Here is a 20,431-nt window from a genome sequence, read left to right on the forward strand (position 1 = left end):
GAGAGTATGCGAGCGGGCGTCTGGGGTCCTGGCAGGAGTTCACCCTACAGCCCGTACCCTTCCCAGCGTTCCATTCCCTCTCTGTGCCTTCATCCATCGCCAGTTGTCTGTCGACTTAGTGCCCCTCCACTCTGTCCCCAGGCCCCTGTCCACCTTCCTCCAGTGGAAGCAGGGGACGGCACCCAGCCGGTGAACCCCCTGCCTATCCCGGGGTTGCCAAGGGGCTCCGTGCCCGAACTAAATAATCACGAGAACATCTAATGCTCCGACGGTGCTTACCGTGTGCTCTGCCCTGTTCTAAGTGCTTTAGAAAAATGAATTCACTGGAGACTCACAGCAAAGCCAGGAGAAAGCTACGGCGATTATCATCCCTACTTTATAGTCAAGGGATCTGAGGCTCAGAGACACTCAGCCCAACATTACCCAGCTAGCAGGGGACACGGCTGGGCTTTGAGCCTCAGGAGTCTTCCTGGAAGTCAGCCAAGCTACACACAGCTGGCGGGCAGACCAAGCCTGGTTCAGATCAGAGCCTTGGATGCAAACTCCGGCCAAATGCCGGCTGGCTGCGCCTTCATCCTGTGAGCGCGAGCTTTTTTCTCCGGGTAAAGGCTCTAATGAGACCTCCCCGATGGGGACACCAGGAGCATCACAGGGCCGGGAACTAATGATGGCAAAGCTCTGGATCGGTGCCCGGGATGTTATTAACCCACTGACTGTGAGCTACCACTGGCCCGTGTCAGACCAGGTCAGCGCTGGCTCTCTCCAGCTCTGTTCTCCTGCCCGACAGGAGAGTGGGCTCCTGTCCATGAAATACCAGGATTCGGGAAAGCTGGGGAGCTTCCACGGCAGGGAGGGGAGAGGAGAGGGGCAAAAGCACCCACAGAATGGAGCCCGGGGACAAGGAGGGGGCGGAGGGAGTGGCAAGTCCATCGGCTGGAGGTAGGGGACGTGGGAGGCGTGCACCCACCTCCCTGAGAAACCGCACACCCAGCGACACTCACCCACAGTGACCGGCTGAACGCTTGCAGGGGCTTCAGAAGTGGACAGATTGAGCAGACTTCGGGAGCCTGTCAGAAAGCACCGATCACTTACTCAACACGTATTACCAAGCACCTACTGTGTGCCAGTCCTTGTGTTAGAAACTGAGCAAGACAGACAAGTGACCTGGAACTTGGGGGTGCATATGGGTAAGAAAACCTACCTTTCCCACCCCCCACACTAAGGAAACTTCATGCTGGGAAGTTTCTTGGGTTAGAGTAAGAGGCTGATGAGAAAAGAATGATCCTTTCTTTCTGTAAAATCTGCTACAGACCCCAAATCTCTTTTTCTGTCGAGTCCTGGGTTCGTTCTTCACATTGGCCCCGGGAGCTGGGAAGCCAACATTACGATCACTATCATTATCGCTTGACAGGTAAGGGATGGGGCTTACAAAGTCCCTCGGTGGATATCACCCGATTTCCCAGCTACCCTGCGAAAGGGCAAGGATCGGCAACCACACGGTCATGGAACTGAACCCCCCCCCCCCCCCCGCCCCAGTGGGTAAATGGTGGAGCTAGGCTTCGTAGACAGGTGTCTGAGCTCCCTCGCGACGCCTAATGCCATGTTTCTCTGGGTCTAACGCTCTGGCTTTGTCATAGTTTAACACCTCCGAAATTGGGGCGATGGCATCCATTGCTACAACTGATGTCGTGCCACGAGTTTATTTTGGCAGCATTGTTGTCCTTTATGGTACATAAAACAATAACTGTGACCTCCCGATGCCGCCTTAGATTTGGCGAAATATGGCAGAGTCCAGTTCTTAGTGGGGAAATGAGGCTTAGCGGAAATAAGCGGCACCGGGTGCTCCCCAATGCCTGGCATGTGGTGGGGGCCCCAGACTCTGTCGCTGATGTTACTATTAGTGTCTCCCACTGTTATCCTTCTATGCCACCAGCCCTGGGATAGCAGTTGGTTTCATGTCCTTGAGCCAGTTCTGGTCAACAGAGACCATTGCTTAGCATGTAGGAATGTCTCACCAAATATTGGACGTCACGATCTGGGGGCTGGATCGAGGAATCTGGGGGCAAGAGTGCCCTGATTATTTAGCCGTGTCTCCCTGGGAATGTAAGGGCAACGGTCCCTGGAAGGCCAGTAGTTGTCATTCCTGACCTAGTCCAAGCCATGGTCCCTGGCCTGCCAGTTCTCAGGCTTCAGATTCGGGTGGAATCCTAGTCTACATCTGGGGGTAGGTGAGGTAGGGGTGGGGAGGAGGGATACCTGAGCAGAGGACTCTGGCTGCCCTCGACTGTCTGCAGAGATAGGGGTTGTTGAACCTCCAGAAGCAATCGGAGGGGGTGGGCTCCTCCCCTTTGCATGAGTAGTACATTTTCCCCGGCAGGGAATGGGGCAGCCCCTGGAGTCTTGTGGCCACGGTCCCACAGCCCAAGGTCCGGCAGAGCACCTGGGCCTCCGAGGAGTACCACTCACTGTCACACACTGTGCTCCAGACCCCACGGAAATGTACTTCCACCTGCCCCTCGCAGGAGTCGGCGCCCCCAGTCAGGCGCCAGGACTGGTGCTCTGCAGAGGAGAGGTGCGGGGGGTGGGGGTGGGGGCAGAGTCAGGTCAGGACCCTTTGGGCTGAACCCCCCCGCCCCCCCCCTCCCAAGCAGGCCTGGCTCATGGATGCAAACACCCTACAGCCAACCAGTCTCCAGAATCCGTGTCCTTCCCCCTCTATATCTGCCCACACATCCCCCGGGGGTCATCTGCTGCATCTACACTGGCCCATGCTGCTCTGCTACTCAAACTGTGGTCCGTGGATCTGCAGCATCGGCGTGGCGTGGGATCTGGTCAGAAACTCAGACTCTCAAGCCCTGCCCGCACCTACTGAGTCAGAATCCCTATTTACCAAGACCCCTTCTCCCCAGCCCCCATGCCCGCGCACAAGTAGAAAGAAACACTGGCTGGACTAGAGCTTCGTGGCCTCATCTGGAAGGCTGACAGCCTCCTCCGTCCGGCTCCCCTTGCTGCTCTGAACCCGGTGACCGGCTGGCCCCCGGGAAGAGTCTCACCACCGATGTGGCTTCCTCCAGGAGGTGGGCAGGCTTACCCTCCAACTCTGGAGTCCTGGCTCCCTCTAAACTCCACCTGGCTTGCTTCCTTAGGGCGCTGGTCACTCTCTCCCTCCGATGTTGCCTGTCTCTTATTTGCTTGTCCCCGTATTTGCGAGGACTCGACCTCGCTCCGGCAGGGGTCATCCCTCCCGGCTCCCAGTAAGTGCGGGTAGATGACCCCCGGCTCACCTGAGCACAGCACGCCGGCGTCCTCCTTGTGACCGCAGTAGCCGTTTCCTGGCAGCCCACGGCAGTCCCACAGGTGGTCCTCGGTCCCCGAGCAGTTCACCTGGTCCCGGTGGATGGGTCCTTGGCCGGGCGCGAAGTGCAGGCCGGGCAGGGCCTGGACCGCCCAGCCGCAGTTCAGCTGCCGGCACACCACGTGGGCGTCCTTCAGGTCCCACGTGTCGTCGCACACCGACCCCCACTGGCCGCGCTCTAGCATCTCCACGCGGCCGGCGCACGGACCGCTGCCGCCCACCAACCGCACCGCGCGGTTCTCTGGGGAAGGAGAAGAGGTTTGTGGGTGGTTGGGAAGAGCGTGGGGGGGAGGGGGGAGGGTGGTCCTAGCGGTGGATCCGATGAGACGAGCTGGTAGCTCGGTGGGCAGGACTGGAAAACCCAGTCAGGGCTGAGGACCTAGTGGGCAGACGTGGGGGACTCCACCGGACTAAGGACCTGTGGGTGGGCTATGGGGCCGGTGGGAGGGGCTAGTAACCTGGTGGGCGGGACAGGGGAAATCTCTGGGCTTGTGGACTGGGTGGGCGGAGCTGCAGGCTGGTGGGTGGGGCTAGAGGCCTGGTGGGCGGAGCCCGAAGAGCAGGCGGTCCTCGGGGCTGGAGAGCCGCGCTGCTAAGGGACACAGGGAACCTGGCATATTTATGCACATGGGAGGTAGGGGCAGAGATAGAGGTCCTGAGCGAAAGCAGAGGCGGGACCAGTAGGTAAGGGCTAGAGACCCAGTTAGGATTGGGGAGCCAAGGGGTCAGGTTGGGGACCACAGGGGCGGAGCTGGAGATCCAGTAGGGGGAGAGGTCCGGCGTCCAGATCTGAGGACTTGCTCAGAGCTGGAAATGAGACAGGGCTGCAGTCCACCAGTGTGGGAACCAGCTGTGCTTGCGTTGGTGGCGGGTGGCCGGTGGCGGGCGGCGGGGGGTGGGGGGGGGTAGGGGAAGGGAGGGTCCGGCGGGCGGGCCTTGGGTCCAGTGGCCAGGGCTGGGGACAGGAGTGAGGGACAATGGCTTGAAGGCCTGAGGGTAGGGCAGGCAGGGCCAAGATGACGGTCTACTTGTACCTGCGCAGGTGACCTCAGCTGGCCTCCTGTCGCTGTCGCACAGACGCTCCACCACGTCGCAGAGTGGCCACTCGGGCCCTCTGCACAGGACGGCGGGCGCCAGGGCCAGTGTGGCGTTCGGGGCCTCGCTGGCGTTCCCCGCGCCTGGACCAGGCGGCAGCTCCGAGGGCGGCAGGGTGGGCTGGACGGCTGCCCCCGCCCCGCCGCAGCTCAGCGCGCGGCACGCGGCCTCGGTGGCATTGTGGTTCCAGAACGCCCCGCACGCGGGCTCCCACGACTGTCGGATCCAGACCTCCACCGTCCCGCTGCAGTGGCTGCTCCCATTCACCAGGCGGATCCCGAGCGGCTCTCCTGGAAGTGCCAGACGCCAGCTGAGACCTCCACCGATTGGGACTCTGCAGACCCCAGGGATGGCAGTGGGGGGCGGCGGCTTCCAGGGGCTCCACCGCTGACCTGCTGTGTTACCTCAGACTATACCCTCCTGGGCTCTGGGCCTCAGCCTTCCCATCTGCAGAATGGGGCTGGGCTGGTTCATCCCCAATCCCCCTTTGGGGCCTGACCTGGTTCTCCTTAGAGTCAGGAGACGGGGGCTGAGGGTGACTGTAGAGGTTAGGATGCCTTTGTTCCATCTAGGGTGACAGAGAACCAGGGGTCCAGTCCCCGCAAACCTCCCTCTCTTGCCCCTGTCTCCAGGGCACCCTTGTGTGAAGGAAGGGCAGAGTTCTGGGTGCCAGGCCCTGCCCTTGTACTGTGGATGCCATGCGTCCACTCTTAGGCCCCTCTGCTGTTCGGAGAGTTACCATTGAGGCCGCCATCATGACCTTGAAGCCCTGGAGGATGGAGATGGGGTTGGTGATGGGGTTGAAGACGGGCTTCTTGGGATGGTGGTAATCCAGACACCGTCCTTGGGGAGTCACCTGCCTATTTTTGCCCAGGACTACACCCTCAGGATAGCACACAGCTTTGCACAGAGTAGGTGCTTAATATGTGTTGAGTTAATCAAGGACCCACTTGGCAGAACCCCCCCCCCCCACTAAGAGTTCTTCAGCTTGTTCTCAGCAAGTCTCCTTAAAATGCTTACTGAACATTTTGACCTCCCATACGTGACATTTTATTTTAAGGTAAGCCCCTTGCCCAGTGTGGGGCTTGAACTCATGACCTTGAGATCCAGACCTGAGCTGAGATCGGGAGTCAGATGCTTAATGGGCTGAGCCACCCAGGTGCCCCAAGCATATGTGACATTTTATCAGTAGCCTTTCAAAGATGGCAGTTCTAAGATCTCAGAGGGAAGGTGATGGCAGGACTCAGGCACTGAGCCAGGAAGTTAGGGAGCCTCCCTGATACCCTAAAAGTCTTTCCTCTCCCATCACTCAAGACCCCCCCGCTTGGTCTCAGAAAGCTGGCTGTGCGCCCCAGAAAGATTGTTTCCTTACCTGACTCCAAGGGCTGGGTCTCTGTGCTGCTGGTGTTGGGCTGGCCGGATGGGGTTGGAGTCGGGTGACCTGAAATTAACCAGCAGTGGCCATGGTGGGTGAGTGAGCACAGAGGTAGAGGGCACAGGGGTGACTTCAAGGACAGGGGACACTTTCTGTGGCTACGTGGGGACCTTGACACGACATGGCCCTGGGCCTTGGGCATAGTTGCCTCCATTCAGGGTAGGGAAATTCTCAAGCTTTCTTCTGGGGCATTTTCCACTTCCCCTTTGAATTGTGCAAACGTGCTCAGACATCAGAGTAGAGCAGGGAGGAGTGACTGGAGGCTTTGGGGACACACTTCCTGGCTGAGTGACCGTGGATGGGCTACTACCCTCTCTGGGTCAGAGTCCCAGTTTGTTGGCAATAGCACTTAGGCAGGTACTGTGAGGCTAAAAGGAGTCAATACCTATAAAATACTAGACCTACAGAAGAAGCTCAAACGGGAGTTATTGTCAGGAAGAACATTGTTGTTTGGAAAACCTGTTTGAGAAACTCACACCAGGCTTCTGGGTAATCGTTGCATCTGGGGGCGGGACCATCAGACTGCAGAGCTTTCAGATGCGGAGAAACATTTGCCAAAGGCTGAAGTTATGCAAGGTCCTCGCAGATAGTATTCCATTTTCCTCCAAACAGGCAGTGAGGTAGATATTAGCATTTGCTTTTTACAAATTAGGAAAGGGAGGCCCAAAGAATAGAAACCAATCGCCTGGCCCAGATGGTACCCCTTTGTCCTTCCAGAGCCCTGTCCTCTTGGCCCCCTGGGGGCTGACCTGTTTGGGCTACATCAGCATCTCCCTGGGCCCTTTAACTTTTGCTTGGCTCAGCCAATGGGGAGCCCCAGCAGAAGTAGGAGGGAGGGAGGAGCGTGGAGTGGTAGGTGCTTATTCCCCTGGCTCCTCCTGTCCTTGACTCTCTCCTTCCAGGTCTCGCTGACCACTCCCTGGTCTTGTCTCCTTGGGTCCAGAGTGGTAACAGCTCAGCCACTTCTGGTTCTTGCTTACCTTATCCTTTGTAAATAGTCTTTTTGTTTTTCTGTGTGTTTTTAAATGTTTATTTATTTTTGAGAGAGAGAGAGAGAAAGAGAGAACACACAAGCAGGGGAGGGGCAGAGAGGGAAGGAGACAGAATCCCAGGCAGGCTCCACATGGTCAGTGCAGAGCCCGACGCGGGACTCGAACGCACAAACTGAGATCGTGACCTGAGCTGAAGATGCTTAACCAACTGATCCACCCAGGTGCCCCCGTAAATAATCTTTTTGTAAATAAGCCCCTTCAAAGTCTCCTATTTTGAAAGCGCCTCCTGTTTCCTGTTGGGACCCCGACTGATATTGGCCCGAGGCACCCCCCGCCCCAGCTGAGCAAAAAGCAGAGTTTGGATTTGAACAGTCTCCGAGGAATGGGCTCCGTGCTGGGCAGGGATATTCCAGTTTGCAGATGCAGAAAGGGAGGGCTGTGGCCAGGGCCGCTGTGCTCCCAAAGGAGCGCCCCTGCATTCAGGGTCTCTCCCCTGCATTCAGAAGGGCGTGTGCTCGCTGATGGGCCGATGTGGGGAAGAGGCAGCGAGCCTCCTTCGTCCCTTCCTTCTCTTTCTTCTCTTTTGACCCAGTATTGGAGGCCCTGATGCAACCACAAGATGGAGGGAAATGCGGACCCAACTGGAATTTTGTGTAAGAAGTAAACCTTTTTTCCGGTTCACATCCTGGTGCCCCCTCCGAAAAAACATACGCAAACCCTCCAAAAAAACCCAAAAAACCCAGAAGTGAACCTCTGCTGGGGTAAGCCATGAAGATTTCACCCTATGTTTGTTACCCCGGCCCAGCCTGGCCTGGCCTGACTGATCTAGGGGCTGCAGACTCAGGCACGGCTGCTACATATTCTGAGAAGCTTCTCCGGACTCGTACCCAGTCGTGCGCCCAGGCGCACCCAACGCTCAGGCCTGCAGACACAGCTCTCCTGTAGGCACCCATGTGGGCCACTCCATCACTCAGACAGAAAGTAATCAGGCCTAGAATTGCCTGTCCTTGCCAGCTCCCTGCTTGGCTGCGCAGCCTGACCCCCGGTGGGGGGAGAGGACTCAGAATTCAGAGCACAAACTCCGTGGCTAATGGAATATTCAGAACCAGGATCCAGACGCCCCGAGGTTAGGACTGCAGAATCCCGGTTCCCACAGCAATGGTCCCAGTGCCACAGAGTAACAGTTTTCAATACGTGTGCCAGGGCCCGGGGTGGGGAATGGGGTCTTGGCTGTGGCGTGTGTGTGCTTGTGATTGTGGTGGGTGTGTGAGTGTGTGGTTGTGACCATTTGTGTGCAAGCGTCTCTGTGTGTGTGTGTGTGTGTGTGTGTGTGTGTGTGTGTGGAGGGCCCTAGATCGACTGCGTGTGTCTCTCTGGGTCTGGGAAACCACTTTCGTGTGCAAAAACACACATGCTTTCTGTTAGACCAGAAAACCCTGGAGGGCGGGGCTCAAAGCTGAACCAGCCCTGTGTCCCAGGCTGTCCAACCCCGTGGTTGCTGATTGACTGGCTGATGGAGGAGTGAGTAGACCTGCCAGGTTTTATTTTGTTTTTTTACATTTATTTATTTTTGAGAGACAGAGCACACGTGGGGGAGGGGCAGAGAGAGAAGGAGACACAGAATCCGAAGCAGGCTCCAGGCTCAGAGCTGTCAGCACAGAGCCCGACGCGGGGCTCGAACTCACAAACCGTGAGGTCATGACCTGAGTAGAAGTCAGACACTCAACCAACTAAGCCACCCAGGCGCCCCTAGACCTGCCAGCTTGAAGGACAGCTGTCACCAAGGCAGTTTATTCATTCTCAAGGGTTTGTTTTCTGTGTCCCAGGCATTTTCCTGCCCCCAATCCCAAGGAGGGATCCTGGCTTTTGTGTTCTCTGAGTCCTGTGCCTGTAGGAACAAAAGAAGAATTTCCCTCCCACCCTCCTTGCATCCAGGCCTCGGCTGGCATGCAGGGCCCAACGCAGCACCGGTGCGTCCCAGGCGTCCTTGCTGCCTTTGTCTGGTCCTGCGTTTCACACTTATCTTTGCATTTGATTCACTTTTTGCTGGAGTAAATTTATTTGAAAAGGAACCGTTACCTTTTCCCGGGAATCTGCTTTACAGCAACTATAAAAGTGTGGATTGCGTGTCTAGGATGGCTAATCACTGGACACAGAGTGAATGCTCATTCATTGGGGAAATGGAATGAATTATGGCCCATTTACAGCATGTCCTCTGATGCCGCCTTTATAGAGAATGAAATGGACACACACCGGTTGGAGGGGTTTCCATCCTGTGTTGAGTAAGGAAGCAAGATGCAGGGAAGGAGGTGTAATGTGATACAACTTTGGTAAAGCGATGGCCAAAAAGAAAAAAAAAAACACCTTTTATGAACTGGTACGATTATATGGACATGGGGAAGGGTGTGGGGGGAAAGACAGAGGAGGCCAGATTTATGGGCGTGTGACCTGTGCATTCACAGGCCCCCAACTCAGAAGGTTCCCTGGACGTGGTTTAGTGCTGTCTTCATCTTGAAATTCTTAACAGTTTTTTTTTTTTTTTTAAATTTTTTTTTTTTTTTTTTTTTTCAACGTTTATTTATTTTTGGGATAGAGAGAGACAGAGCATGAACGGGGGAGGGGCAGAGAGAGAGGGAGACACAGAATCAGAAACAGGCTCCAGGCTCCGAGCCATCAGCCCAGAGCCTGACGCGGGGCTCGAACTCACGGACCGCGAGATCGTGACCTGGCTGAAGTCGGACGCTTAACCGACTGCGCCACCCAGGCGCCCCTTAACAGTTTTTTAACAAGGGGCTCTACATTTTTCTATTGCACTGGGGGGGCCCCTTCACATTTTGTAACTGGTCCTGGGGCCGAGCCTTATGCTGGTGGGAGAAGAGAGGGAGAGAGAGAGAAAGCAAACAAGGAAAGAAGGAGATAAAAGGCTGTATTTAGGAAACCATGTGTGGTATGAATGCATTTCTATAAAATCAGGTACCGAGGTAGACGTGCACAAACTTAGCGAATATAGAGCACAAATGGACTTTTAGTACGGCGTGCCCCAAATGGAAGCTAACTGTGAAACTAAGTGTACTAAAAGGAAAGCCACATAAGAAATATTAAAAGACGCGTCATCATCGAATAAAGATGGTCTCTTTGGTAGGCTCAGAAAGAATGACAGAGCCTCGAAGAGAAAATCATTAAAATAATTAAATCTTTTTCTTCCCACGTGGCTCCGTGTTATTGGATACTAAACTCGGTTATGCTGTGTGCCCCACAAAATCATCTTGAGTGGTGCCCCCCTCCCCGTTCTGCAAAAGTATGGACCCACAGGGATGAGAGATGGAGGGGAGGGCTCCGACAGGGGGGAGAAAAGCTTACCCCCCCAGCGCAGGACGACGGACAGCAGCTTTTCCAGATGGCCCCGAGCAGAACGGGACAGGACCCTGGACAGGGTAGCCAGGGGAAGATGCCAAGGGAACGTGAAATGTAGGCGACCGAGGACAGGAAAAATGAAGAGTCACCTTTCCTGGAGGCTGAGAGACACTTGTCCTCCTCTTGTGTCACCCAGGCCCGTGGGACTCCCTGGGGCTTGGAGAGCTGGGGGACATGGAAAGGGAAGAGGCGTAGACACTGAAGGAGAGGCCGAGGCCCAGCTGGCCGGCCCAGTGTCAGAGCAAGTGGGGGAGGGGAGCTGTCAGGCCCCTTCGGGGTCACCAGAACACCGCCCTGGGCACACCAGGCACACGGGGTGAGAGAAACACCAGCTGAAGGCTCCAAAGATGTGCCGAGAAAAGCATAGACGTAATAAGTGCTTGCCGAGAGGGTGATGCTGCAGGGCCGGGGTTTGGGGGAAGGCAGGGTGGAGACGGAGGGCTACAGCCACGTACGTGGAGGGGGCCCACAGAGAGAACCCCACCCAGCCCGGCTTTAAGCTTCTGAAGGTCTTCTGAGACCCAGAGGGAGCCCGAGTTCGGTCCCCCATTCTGTCCTCTCCTTGAACCCTGGATTTTTTCCCTCCGTGGCCCCAGTCGCATGCAGTTACGGTGGTTTTAGTGATGTGCTGTTGATTCCCATCAGGCCCGCTAGATTCTAAGGGTCACAGGGACAGGGATGTTCCATATCCCCAACACTTGGCACAGTGCCTTGCTCAGAAGAGATGCTAAAAGGATATAAATAAATGAAATGTGATCTCTACTACAGAAAAAAAAAAAAAAAGCATAGGAAAAATAAAAACACTAGCAGGAAATATGCCCATACGGCGAGTTTTGTTGTTTTCTCTCTCTTTCGGTTGCTTTAAATTTTTAAAATCTTCTACGACAAATTAAAAATCAAAGGTCTCCAAAGAAACAAGCGGGCCTTTTTTTCGGGGAGAACATGTGGTTGGCTCGCAATACTAATACAATGAGTTTTTTTAGTGTTTCTTTATTTTTGAGAGAGAGAGTGCGAGCCCAAGTGGGGGAGGGGCAGAGCTGTCCGCACAGAGCCCGACACGCGGGGCTCGAACTCATGAACCACGAGATCATGACCTGAGCTGAAGTTGGACGCTTAACCGACTGAGCCACCCAGGTGCCCCCACAATGAGTTTGAAGCCAGCTGTCCACTCATTCCGCTCACCCGAGCCTGTGGAGAGGGTCCGGCAGACCACGTGGCCAGTGTGGCCGTGTCAGCCAGAGCCACACTCACACCTGGAGGCGAAACAAAGAGCTCGTGTGCTCCGTGGGTCAAGCCGTTTCTTCTCTGGTAAATGTCAGGATTGTTGGGGGCAGAGTGGAGGGGTCACACCGGGGCTGAGTGTTAGAGGAGGCGGGTCCGGGCTGATTTCTATCATTGGCTCTCTGTGTCACCTCGGATGGGTCTTTTATACTCCCCGGACCTGTTTTCTCACTTGCAAGACAACAGACTGATAGCTTTCTGGTCTCTTCTAGTCCTTCGATCCTTTCATTATAATTAGATAAAATATATAATGAAAGGCAACTCTAATGAACACTCACTGTATGCCCCAGAGATGATGAGTATTATCAATGCGCTTTAATCCCATGTAGTATCTATTCGAATCCTGAAACTATCCTATGAAGTGGGAACTATCAGCCTCCCTGTGTCATCACAGAGAGAACTGCAACACAGAGAGGTTAAGCAAATCACCCACGGCCGCCCAGCTGGTCAGCATTAGAGGCAAGCGTAGAGCCTGGGCAGTCTGGCTTCAGAAGCCACCCTTAAACCACTACATCGTACGACTTCCAATATCCTGTCGATATAAATGGAAAATGTGTCCTGTGCTCTCAGTCTATCATTACAGGGGGCGGTTCACCATATGCAAAGAGTTCGTATGTACCAAAGCGGCAAGAGGAGTAGAAATCTGGAGATGTTAGAGATCCTTTGGTCCAAAATGGAGAACTGTGTTGTGCTGCACTGTCCGATATGGTTGCAATGTTCATTTTATTTTAACGCAGTTCGTTTAAATGTCATCTTACAAACTGATACTTGATCCAGTCGTTGGAAAACTTCAAAAACCGTTCGAGCTGCTTAGATACGTGAATCTACCTTTGCCATAGCGAATTTTATGAAATCCGAATACAGATCAAGTACTGCTGATGAAACTTTAGGGTCCGGACTGAGATGGGCTTTAAATGCCAAGTATACACCATATTTCGAAGACTTGGTAAGAAAAAAAGTGGACTGTGAAATAGCTCATTAATAACTTTTTATATTGACAGCATGTTGAGATGATATTTTGGACATATGGGTTCAGTTAAAATATATCATTATGTTAACTTCATCTGTTTTCACTTTTTAAAATGTGGCTACAGGAGAATTTAAAATGACCAATGTGGCTCACATCCTATTTGCATCAGACAGCACGATGTGGGGGAGAACATGGGCCTTGCATCCACAGGCTTGGACAGGAGACCCAGCCCTGCCCTTACTAACTATTTTTTTTAAGTTTATTTATTTATTTTGAGAGAGAGAGAGAGCACACGTGCATAAGTGGGAGAGGGGCAGAGAGAGAGAGGGGGAGAGAGAGCGAATCCTAGGAGGGCTCTGTGCTGTCAGCGCCGAGCCTGATTCGGGGCTTGAACTCATGAACCATGAGATTGTGACCCCAGCGAAAACCAAGAATCAGATGCTTAACTGACTGAGCCACCCAGGCGCCCCTTCCAATACTTTAGAAGAACTCATTTAATTTCATTTCATTCCCACAGTAAGCCCGCAAAGTGGGGACACTGAGGCACAAAGACGTTTTGTAATTTACCCAAGATGACACGGTGAGAAAATGTCGGAGCTGGGATTTGGACCCAGGCTCTCTGGTTCCAGAGCCCACACTCTCAACTGCTCTACTCCACTGGTTGGAATCCAGGGTCCTGGTTTCGGCTTCAGTGACAGTGCCGGGGGCAGGGGAGTGGTGGGGGGGGGGAGTGGAGGGGGGGGGCGGGGAGCTCTGACAAGCCAGGGGATGTTCCAAACTCCTTCCACCTCTGCACCGCTCAGCAAGCCCTGAACTCAGACATGAAAGCTCCCCCCATAATGGTGGTACAGCTTCCGGGGGCTGATTTCCGAAAGGGGCCCTGACTCCCAGGGTGAGCTGCCACCGTGAAGAGACCGTCCTTCCTGGGGCAGAGGCTCCTGGGATGGCATTTGTCCCACTGCCCTCATAACACGGAGGACACAAGTCTGCCAGCTGAGCCACGAGCTGCCCCTGCCCCTTCCCCACCAGCTCCCCGACCCAGGCTGGGTCCTGTACTGTCTGCCCCCCCCCCCCCGTTTCTATTGTAAGGAGGAAAGGGACACTTAGAAGACCAACCACCAGTGGAACCAGGGTGGGGTGGGGCGGGTATCGGGGAAGCAGCCGGGGGGCGGGGGGGGGGGGGGGGCGGGACTAGGCGACTGGTTCTCTTTCAAGAAATTCCCTGGAGGTCGTTACTGGGCAGCGATCCGCCGAACGGCTGGACAGAATAAAGGAACAAGCTACAATTCCATTAAATTTGGAAAGAAGCATGGTGCCCGTTTACACAAGTAACTTGCAACTGGAGGTAGCTGTGTTCTGTCTTCGAAGGGACTTGGGGGGAGATTGTGACATCCAGTCGGGTTGCGTTTACTTTGTCACGGAGACTAAGGCTGGCTCAAGGGCTTGGTGGGACAGCACAACCCTCGCTCACTGGTGTCGGTGGCTGTGGTGAACAGACCAGGCTGTACCCGCTGGGAATCTCTAAGTCCAAGATGGTTGGGGTGACCTTCCTCCCTTTGGAACCTATAGAGAAGTTAGGGGGCTCCTGGGTGGCTCAGTCGATTAAGCATCTGACGTTCGGTTTCCGCTCAGGTCGTGATCTCACGGTTTGTGGGTTCGAGTCCTGCATGGGGCTCCTCGCTGACAGTGCGGAGTCTGCTTGGGATTCCCTCTCTCTCTCTCTCTCTCTCTCTGCCCCTCCCCCACTCAGTCTCTCTGTGTCTCAAACTAAATGAACTGAAAGAAAAAATTTTTCTAATTAAAAAGAAAATGTAAGGGGAAGTCAATGACTTGGGATTTTGGCTTTATTTTATTTGATGGGCGTTTTTGTTTGATTTCACTCTCTCCTCTTCTACCTAGGAAAATCTTGGGGACACAGAGGAAACTCAGTGCACACGCTATGAACTGGACCTTTGTGTCCCCCCGCAACCCACCAAATCTGTATATTGAAGCCCTGCTCCCCAGTGTGATGGTTCAGGAGGTGGGGTGCTTGGGACGCAATTCGGCTTAGATGAGGTCATGAGGGTGGGGACCTCCTGATGGAAAAAAGAACAGGAGACAGGCACTCTGTCCCTCTGCCACATGAGGACGCAGCAGGAAGGGGGGGCAGCCATGAACCAGGAAGAGGTTCCTCACCAGACACTGAGCCTGCAGGCACCTTGACCTTGGACTTCCCAGCCTCCAGAACTGTGAGACCACGTTGGTACTTTGAGCCATCCAGTCTGTGGCATTTGGCTCTAGCAGCCCAAGCTGAGACAGCACACGATTGATGGGAGTTCAGAGCTCCAGAGGACTCCACTCCCTCAGGGCAGAGAACATCCAGCCTTTTCAGCTTTCTTGCGTCACCCTGTCACACGACAGAGGATGTTCATCTGCGTGACCCCCTCCCTGCATGCCCAGCTGGAATTTCTGTCCCCTTCATCGCCACGTCCAACGGCCGCTCATAATTCCCACCGAAAGGGAAGCTCAACCATAGGAACAACGCAACATAACCCGCTTTGGGGCCCGTTAGATTTCTGGAAGTCCCCCGTTCTCTCTCTTGCTCAAGAGAGCAAGGCTGTGTGAGTGACACTGTGCCGAGAGCTGAGAAATGAGTCTGTGGCTGGCCTGCGTTCAATTCCATTCACACCCGTTGACCGCTCGCCGCGTGCCGGGACGGGAGCAGGTGTCAGGGACACGAGCGTGTAACTGGGAAGGTCTGTGGGTTGCCTCGAGGGCTGTGGGGAGACCATACGTGAAATGCCTCGGATGTGGTATCTGGAAGCTGTCGTGATGACTCCCCCATCCTGAGGCTTTGGCCTACTTTCTCTTGTCCTGTCCTGAGTGGATACGGTCGGGGGGGGGGGCATCTGGCCATCGATTACACGTTCCGTCCCAGGCACGAAGATGGCTCTGAGGACCCTTCAGCCTTCTCTGCAAAGGGACAGTTCCAGCCCCCCAAAGACTTCGTTATTTCCTCCTTCCTCCCCATCCCTCTTATGAACCTCAGCAGAGCTGCCCCACACTCACATATTGCTGCCCCCTTCCCTGGCTCTGCAAGTTCTAGAGATGTTCATCCTGTGGTCCTAGAGACGAGACGGGGCCTGCGGTTGCCATGGTAACAGGAGTTCCTCCAAAACCAAAGGCTCCCATGGTCCTGACCCCACAGCCGCCTCCGCCAGACCCCACCTTCTGGACCACCACCGCCCGGTGAGATGAGACACCACCACCCATGGAGAGTCATGAGCAGCTCCATACTAAGCCCAAGGGGTGACAGAAGGGATGTGGTTCCAAGAGAGCCCAGCAGGCCAGAGGCACTGACTGGCCTTTCACAGGTCCCACCTGCTCGATCCCCCATAAGAATTCAGACCACTGAGTGCGCGAGGCAGACGTCCGGTCCCTCCTCTAGAATTCTGATTCTAGTAGGTCTTGGGTGGGGGGGTGTTTGAACCAATCCTGCCCGGGTTTGGAACCCAGCTGCCTCCACGCCATGGGCATGTTGGGCCAATCTCGTTATATGCCAGCCTTGCTTCCCCCACCTCACAGATGTAAATGTCTCGTATGACTGACATACGATCACAAGAGAGACCCAACGCCGGCTGGGTTAAGTACTCAAGATCTTGCCGGGTCAATGACTATGAACGTGTATATGTGATAGATGTGTGTGTGTGTGTGTGTGCACATGGGCATAGGAGGTGGATAGAGCGGATTATAAACACATTACGCAGGATGGTCACATCGTTGCACATATAACGGATCGAAAAATGGCCAATAATACCTCAAAAAGCTGAAGATGTTCAGACCTTGACCCCCAAACCTATTCCTTTCCATACATATCCTAGAAAAAATTATCTGGCATGTTCACATGCAAACATCCACAGGGATTTTTACTGCAGAAAGAAAATTAGGAGTGGGGCGCCTGGGTGGCTCAGTCGGTTGAGCGTCCGACTTCAGCTCAGGTCACGATCTCACAGTTCGTGGGTTTGAGCCCCGCATCGGGCTCTGTGCTGAGCGCTTGCTCAGAGCCTGGAGCCTGCTTCGGATCCTGTGTCTCCTTCTCTCTCTGCCCCTTCCCCACTCACGCTTTGTCTCATTCTGTTTCTTAAAAAATAAATAACTGTAAAAAAAAATTAAAACAAAAAAAAAAAAAAAGAAAATTAGGAGTAATCTAACAGCCCACCAGCAGGAAATAATTAAAGATACTGTGTTATATTCATAGACTGGATTATTTCGCTAGAAGCATGAACTAGATCTTTATCTGTCCACTTGGATAGATCTTGCAAACATAATATATTGAATGAGAAAAGTAAGTGTTAGAACAGCCTGTCCAGCATGCTAACACTTATATAAAATATGGCACATGTGCCCATCCATTGGGTATTGATACATTTTTGTGTAATAAGAATATGAAAGCACGGAAGACAATGATATACATGTCACACTTTGGAGTGTGTGAATCCTCTGGGGAAGGAAGGAAAAGAATAATACGTATTTCAACAGTATCTATTTGGTTTTCTTTCTTATTAATATAGATCATTTTGCCAAATGTAGCAAAAATGGAAACATTTCTTGTTTGTTTGTTTTTTTTTTTAAATGTAAACATTTCTTAAACGAGAGTAGTGGGGATGCAGAATCCGAAGCAGGCTCCAGGCTCCGAGCTGTCAGCACAGAGCCCGACGCGGGGCTCGAACTCACGGACCATGAGATCATGACCTGAGCCGAAGTCGGATGCTTAGCCGACTGAGCCACCCAGGCGCCCCCCGTTATTTTTAATAGAAGTCTGTATAACTCGCCTTAGCTCCACCCATGTTTCCAGGGTCATGCCCGTGGCCAGGCCCTCTCTGGGCTCTACTGTAGAAAGGTGGAGGTGAGGGACCCCCAGGCCAGCCTGCAGTTTGGGGTCCAGCCCGGAGGCCCAGGTGTCATGAGTTGGCTAAATCCTGTCTCTCTGGCTGCACAAAGGGTGTCCCCAGGGAGCCCTGAGGAGGGTGAGTCTAGAAAGTTCCTGCAGGGGAGGAGGATTTGGGCGAGGCCTTGATGGTCAAGGAGCGTTTTACTAGGACCGGGTGAGCAGATGCACATTTACCAAGGGCTTCCTCTGTGCCGAGTGCTTTCCATACATTATTGTACAGAATCCTCATGACAACCCTGTGAGGAAACCCGTCTTCCTGACAAAGAGGCCTGGAGAAGTTAAGTTACTAGCCCAAGGTCACAAAGCTTGGTGTTGACAGACCCAGAATGCAAATGCAGGTTTGCTCCCCATATTTATTCTTTCCATGACTTCATGCGGCATCAGCCAGTGAGAGGAGGCAGAAGGGCATTCTGGGTCGGGAGTACGGCACGAGCGAAGGCCCCGGGGCAGGTCAGGGACTGGTGTGTGAAGGCAGAATGAGATTCGAGAATAAAATCCTCCAGAGCATGGCCCCCTGTGCAAAGCTCAGGGCTAGGTTTCTGGGTTTCAGTGGAAGCCGAAACCCTGCTGGGCCGCACAGGGTTTTCCAGGGGGCCTGTCCCCACCCACTGGCTCTCTGGAGGGACTCTGGTTTGAGTCTCTGAGAGCTGCTGGAACAGCAGTTTCTGGGTGAATGAAGCTTGAGTGTGGGCACGGGATGAAAATCCCCCCAGCTCCTTGAGGCGGTGCTGACACCTTTCTGAGGGGGCCTAAAGCCCCCATAGGAGAAGGGCCCCCGGATGTCGGGCACCCAGAGCTGCTGGAAGCCATCGGCATCCCTCTAAGGAAGGAACCAGGGCCCCTTCCTGAGCATGTGACTTCAGGCTGGGACTGGAATGTCTTGGGGGGAGCTGGGGGCGGGGGACAGAATATCACCTCAGATCCAGTCTGAGCCCACAGTCTTAGCCACCAGGCCTCACGGTCACCCCACGCTTCCCTCCACAAGTCACACGTAGGCTTGCTTTTGAGGGGGCTCAAAGTCCTTCCACGTTTCTGCCTATCTTAACCCTTAGCCAAGAAGGTGCATTCTTTCGGTCCTTCGTTCATTCCTCACCGTTGGCCAGGCTGTGCGCACATCGCGGTAGGGCTCACACATGTACTCATGGCTCAGTACAGTCGGGGAGAATTTCTATCCCAGGGGTCAGAGCAAAGTGCTCTAGGAGAAGTAGAGGTGGGTGGGAATAACTTTGACTCCAAAGAGCAGGGGACCATCGGGAGGGGTCTTAGAGGATGTGTAGGAGTTCTCAGGGATGAGAAAGTGGTGGGGAGAGAGAGAGAGAGCCATCCAAGCCTTGGACAAAGGACTCGAGAGACCCAACCTGCACCTTTCCAGAGGTGAGTGGGCCAGGAGGAGAGATCACCAAGGGCAGCAACGACCCATTCCTCTGTCTGTACCCGCCTTGTTCTCCCGGCCAGTGGCCTGGCCTCACAGGCCTTCCCATCATTCTCTGCCAAGGTGCTTCAGCCCCGATTTATACACCAGAAAGACATGCTGCTTTCTCAAGCCCCTGCTCCCAGTGACGGCTAAGATCTCTGATCAGCGCCTCTCCCCAAGCCTTTAGGCTTCAAACCAGGATACGCAGAGGCCCGGCTGAATGTTTGGTCAGTACCAGAGTATGATGGGCACTTGGCAAGTTCGGAAGAGTTTTGGGGTGGGCGTCCCAAGCTCTGGCCACCGGCACCCACTGCTTTGGGGTGAGGGTCTGGCTCAGCCAACGGAGCCACCGCTCACTCCCAGCTGTGCTCTGCCCTCCCAATCCACTCCTCTGGCTTGTGACTTTGTTTCTAAACTCTCGAGTCCTGGGGAACGGAGAAACCAAGAAGCCACCACCAGAGGGTTGGACGTCTGTGAGCCCTGGAGTCAGACCGATGTGGGTCCAAGTCCCCCTCTTCCTCTTCATACCAGGATCTGGATTTCTTAGCCTCTCCGCGCCTCGGCGACCCTTCTCCAACGTGAATGGGGATGGTCATGTCACCTCCCTGGAGCAGTCAGGGGGATTAGCCGATAAAGGGGGCACCAGAGGGCCCAGCTTGGGGTTTGCGTGCACACTCCCTTACCGCGGTCTGGGAGCCCCAGAGACCCCCAAACTGAAAGTGTTTTCTTAACTCTGTTGGTGGTGGCACCTGACCTTTACCGAAGCAAGGTCTTTGTTTATTCCGTGTGGTGTGGACAATCACACATTGTTGCTGCAGATATATTAATGTATTCGATGCCAGTGGCTGACCGGGCCCTGCCTGAGACCTGACAAAGTAGAGAAGAAATCCAAACAGTCTCGGTTCTGAATCACACCCGGCCCCACGGATTCCAGAAGGAGACAGAGGACCCAGAGCGGTTTTCTGTTTCTCTCCCGAAGGAGTAACTGTGCAGGTCAGTCCTCCACATCTAAGGCCACAAAAGGTACCCTAACCTCCCCCTCCCCTTCCCTTCTCCTCGCCCCCCCTTAAAGGAAACCGTCCTTAGAAAAGGAGATTGTCTATAAATCAATAAGGAAAAGGCAAGAGATGGGACACTGGGCAAGCGGCCTGGATAGGCACTTCACGGAAGCGGCAACACGCGGGACCCATAAACTCATGGGAAGTATCCAGCCTCACAGTCATCAGAAAAATGCAAAGTAAGGCCACGGGGAAACGGTATCATACACCCACAATTGAGAAGTGGGGTAATGCTGAGTATTGAGAACGGGGGTCAGCAGGGACTCTGTAGATTGCTGGGGGGAGCCGAGCCCACACAACGACTTTAAAAACATTTCTATAGTCATGACCCAGAAATTCTACCCCTGAGTCTCCCTCTCTCTCTCTCTCTCTCTCTCTCTCCCTCTCTCTCTCTCTCACACACACACACACCCCCACACACACGCACACACACGCGTGTGCACACACGGCTATGGGTGGAATTGTGTCTCACCAAAAAAGATATGTT

At 54.2% G+C, this 20,431-nt stretch overlaps 1 protein-coding gene across 4 annotated transcripts in view; it reads right to left on the minus strand.

The window, feature by feature from the left end:
- CD6 (CD6 molecule) overlaps positions 1-20,431 on the minus strand; it is a 40,194-nt gene that overhangs the window by 7,009 nt on the left and 12,754 nt on the right. For 3 of the 4 annotated variants that reach the window (XM_086677266.1, XM_086677265.1, XM_086677264.1), the window contains exons 2-6: positions 5,823-5,891; positions 4,390-4,740; positions 3,285-3,596; positions 2,257-2,559; positions 1,002-1,067 (exon numbers count right to left, since the gene is read on the minus strand). In XM_086677266.1, coding sequence (XP_086533392.1) covers positions 1,002-1,067; positions 2,257-2,559; positions 3,285-3,596; positions 4,390-4,740; positions 5,823-5,891 — 1,101 coding nt within the window. The remainder of the gene's footprint in view (positions 1-1,001; positions 1,068-2,256; positions 2,560-3,284; positions 3,597-4,389; positions 4,741-5,822; positions 5,892-20,431) is intronic. The other variant, XM_086677267.1, reaches the window with a different exon arrangement.

This window comes from Puma concolor, chromosome D1 (genome assembly GCF_028749965.1).
Source record: "Puma concolor isolate L17-30 chromosome D1, mPumCon1.1.hap2, whole genome shotgun sequence".
Lineage (NCBI taxonomy): Eukaryota > Metazoa > Chordata > Mammalia > Carnivora > Felidae > Puma > Puma concolor.